Source organism: Cicer arietinum, chromosome 4, assembly GCF_000331145.2.
Source record: "Cicer arietinum cultivar CDC Frontier isolate Library 1 chromosome 4, Cicar.CDCFrontier_v2.0, whole genome shotgun sequence".
NCBI lineage: Eukaryota > Viridiplantae > Streptophyta > Magnoliopsida > Fabales > Fabaceae > Cicer > Cicer arietinum.
The window spans coordinates 3611274-3615909 of NC_021163.2; the positions used below are offsets into that span (position 1 = coordinate 3611274).

Below are 4636 nucleotides of genomic sequence, written 5' to 3' on the forward strand. Positions count from 1 at the left end.
TCTCTTATTTTTCCCAATAGTAAATTATACAAATTTGAAATTGCGCATACTAAATAAATAGGAATTTTTATTAAACTCCTAAAGGATCTTATAATGAGTACTATCATCTAAAAACCAGACTTGTAATTAATTAATTTTTATGTACCTTACCAATATCTAAGAAGCTCACCTAAGTTACATTTTTAGTATATATACTTGCGTTGTTTCTATTTGGCATGGACAAGAATCCAACATATGTGTCATGTGTGCATTTTCTTTTTAATTTTCAAATCTCAGATCTTAATCAACAAACAAAGGAAGTACTTGTGGCATTATTTATTGAATATTATTAAAAAAAAAATTGATTATTTTACCTAACCAAGTTGGTGTATGTTTTAAATACACATGGTACAGAAGAAGCTTTATTATTTTTTTTGTTATATACATATCATTTTTACATTATAATAATTTCAATATTCTGATCTAGTTGGAATGACACATGACCCACCACAACTAGTAATTTGGATCCTCTCCTCCTATATATAAGCACAAGAACCAAAACTAAACCATTCATCAATTTGTATCAAAGTCTCTGAAAATCCTCTGCCATCAAAAAAAAAATCCTCAAAAAACCAATTAAATTGAACTATGGCTTATTGGTCAGCAGAAAATGCCACAAAGGCCTATCTTAGCACTTTGAAAATGGTGAGTAATATCAACATATCTCAAAAAAAATTCTACCCATTTTATTAAATGTCTATGCTCACAATTTTTCACATAACATATTTTTGTTTTTAATTTGATTTGTGTTATTTATTTTCTTCAGGGTGAAAAAGCTAAAGAACCAAATGTAGCTGAATTTATATCAGCACTAGCAGCTGGAAACAATGCACAAATGATGATTGTAGCATGTGCTAATGAAGCAGATTCAACAACACTAGGTTTAGTTGCTGCTGCCAATCAAACTAGTGGCAAAGTCATTTGTATTGTTCCAAATCATGAAAATCTAATTGCATCAAAAAATGTCTTAGGAATTGCTTCACATCAAGTTGAATTCATGGTTGGAGAAGCTCAAGAAATACTTGAATTAGAGCAATATGAATCAGCAGATTTTTTCCTCATTGATTGTAACATTAAGAATCATGAAGAGATTCTCAAAGCAATTCAAAAGGGTAGGAAGCAAAATGGTACAATTGTTGTGGGGTACAATGGATTTAATTGTAAAGGGTCATGGTTATCATTATCATGTGGATCAAAGACTCGACTTTTGCCTATTGGAGAAGGGCTTTTGGTGACAAGATTTGGAATAAATGTGAATAGTCCAAAATATGAAACAACAAGTAGAATGGGAAAAATTAAAAGTCGTTGGGTAGTCAAAGTTGATAAATGCACAGGTGAGGAACATGTGTTTAGGGTCAGATTTAATCACGGGAAAGTTATTCAAGCTTAATTATTATATATTAATTATATATGTGGTTAGTTCATTTGTACAAATTATTCAATCAAAGATTAGATTATTATTAGTTTCATTTCTTAGCAAAATGGGGTACTAAATTTGTTTTTATTAAAAAGTACTTAGTGTTGGATTTTATCATGTATATATTAGATTAATTGATTTTGAGACTTGTTTGAATATTTATGTTCTATGTATGTACAAATGATTTTGAGACTTGTTTGAATATTTATGTTCTATGTATGTACAAATTATAGAATCTTGGTTAAGACAAATTGGGCCTCTCCTTTTTGTAATTCATGAAATGGTCAAAAGTTAATTAAAACATTTGAAGGGGCACGTGAATCTTAGAAGATCCCTATTTTGGATGGTTACACTTTTGAATATAAAACCTAGTGGATGATCAGGTTAAGGAAAGAGGAGGTGATCCACACTTATTTCATGAGTAAATCTTTTCAATTGTGTTCCATTTAATAACTTTTTTAGAATATGAGTTTTACAAATTAAACTATTAAATTGGAAGATCTAATTAATAAATCATGTGTATAAAATTAAGAATGAATAATATTTCACCAGACAATTTTATTTTTGCCTCAAAAAAAGATAAATTTATTTGAACGTGTAAACATATAGATAAATATTCAGTCAAAAAGTATAATTTTATAAATAAAATATCTAACTATAATTAAGAGACAGATTCATATGGTACAAGTCAATAGAGTTTGTGTTTAAATCAAATAGTTAAATGAGTAATTAATAAATAAAATCTTTAATATCATTTAAAAAAAAGGTAATAACTAAATAATATTCATCAAAAATTTCAGCAAAATAAATTTTAAATTTTGTATTAATAATAATGAATGTTGAATATTTTCTAAGAACATATATTAAAAATTAGTATAAAGTTTTAAAAACAGTTAAATGATATTATTTTTTTAAAAGTACAAAAGTTTAAAATGGGTATTTGATTCATAAAAACGTTTATTAATTTATTTAAAAAAATAAAAAAAAAATAAAAACAACTATACCAAAAACTTTTCAATTTCTACTTAAGAGATTATTTTTATTCATATCATATCAGAAACCTTGAAAAGTGCTGGCTGCTTAGTTGTAATACATTGGTTAGCAAACCAAACAGTTTTAATTAGCACTCAATAACAGCTAATCTTTGCATAAATGTTTTCGGAATAGTCAGCATTAATATTAACGTGTGTCATGTGAGCTTCACAAGTATTGTCTTCAAATACTAAAACAATTGCTTCTTATAATATTAACTATTGTCTGCATATAAGAACCAATCCAATGTGGTCATAATCACATCTCAAACTCCCTCAAATAGTTTATTTAATGTTCCAATTTCTGTAATGGGCTAATAGTAGGCCAGCTCCTTTTTTTTTTTTTGGGCTGGCTCCTTTTTAATATACAACCCATATACTTTTGACCAAATTTTTTATTAAATGTTTTGTATTATAAATACAAATAACGGCAACTCCGGATTTTAACTCACTATAATTAACCAACTACTAGTATATGCATATTATAATGTTTTGTTTTAATTTTTAGTCAAATGTTTGTGTTAGTGATGTTTTATAATTAGCATTTGGACCACCTGGGTATAACGTAAGTGATCAGGACAGTACAAAAAAGGAGCATATACATCTTCCTATGTTCAAATTGTAGCAATTTTGCATACCATAAATAAATCACTCACGAGTCACATAATAAAAGATTTGATTTAATATGCATTTGATTCATGAAAAAATTATTTAGATTCAAACTAATAAGAGACGAAACATTTGCACATGTCCAATTTTTTTTTTTATAGTTAGTATATTATAGTTGGTTTAATTTTTCTGTAAACGATATTAACAGACATTAATTTTAAATGATTTTTTATAACAAACACTTGTTTTTTGTATAGTTTTAATAACAAATTATGATTAATATATTATTATTATTATTATTATCATTCTCATTTTTATTTAGATGATATAAAATAATGCTAAATATGTGTCATTTGTTATGTATTTTGTTATATTTATTAGTGATAAATATTTGTCATGTAATTTTTTTATACCAATAACAAATATTTATGTCGTTTTTTTTTTTAAATTGGTCGATGACAAATATGTATCTCATGTTTTTATATGTATAAGTGATAAATATTTATCTCATAATATTTGTATATTTATCGGTGACTAATATTGTCCCTTTTTTTATATATTAATGAAAAAAATATTATCTTGTATTAATTTATATTTATCAATGATAAATATTTTTTTACTTATTTTAATATTTAGTGATAAATATTTGTCGTATATTTTTTTTTTATCAATGAGAAATATTCGTTATATATGTGTTGTTTTTATGTATCAATGAGAAATATTTTGGTGTTTTTTTTTTATATTTACCAATAAAAAATATGTGCCTTGTGTTTTTTTATGTATAATTGATAAATATTTTTTTATATAGTTATCAAGAATAAATATTTTCTAGTATTTTTTTTATAAATATATATCTTTTATTTTTTTTATGTATCAATAATATATATTTATCTCGTGATTTTTTATATTTATCTTATGTTTTTTTATATTTACCAGTAATACATATAAAAACTTGTTCCATATATGATATTTATTTTTAAAAAATTATTCGCACATGTCCAATTTCTTAGCTCGAGATGTGTCAAGTGTATGTCTTTTATAGTTAATTATGATGATTATTTTGATATTTATGTAAACCTTATTAAAAAGCCACTAATTTTAATTAATCTTTTAATGATAAATATTTATCTTATGTATGATTTTAATAATAATTTTTTATCATGTGTATGGGTTTCATTTGTTACACGTGCTTTTTTTTTATATTTATCAGCGATAAATAAATATTTGTCATGTATTTTTTATGTATTAATGATAAATATATGTCTCTTTTGAAAAAAATGATCAATGGTAAATATATATCTTGTGTTTTTTATGTATCAATGAAAAAATTTGTCTCGCAATATTATTATAGTTATCAGTGATAAATATTTGTATCTAATATAATAATATCGGCATTTGAGAGTTGAACTAGACCTTACAGATTGATAAATATTTATTTTATATATGTATATATTAGTGATAAATATTTATCACATCTTTATTTTATTTATCAGTGACAAATATATGTTATGTACCATTTTATGTATCAATATTATATATA

General features: G+C 24.3%; 1 protein-coding gene across 1 annotated transcript; it reads left to right on the top strand.

Annotated features, from left to right (window-relative positions):
* The first annotated feature begins 487 nt into the window (after window positions 1-487).
* On the top strand, window positions 488-1602 carry LOC101494991 (uncharacterized). The gene is made up of 2 exons (XM_004495373.4): window positions 488-684; window positions 806-1602. Exons 1-2 carry the CDS (start codon window positions 628-630, stop codon window positions 1427-1429), a joined length of 681 nt encoding a protein of 226 aa, XP_004495430.1. The 5' UTR covers window positions 488-627; the 3' UTR covers window positions 1430-1602.
* The last annotated feature ends 3034 nt before the right edge of the window (window positions 1603-4636 follow it).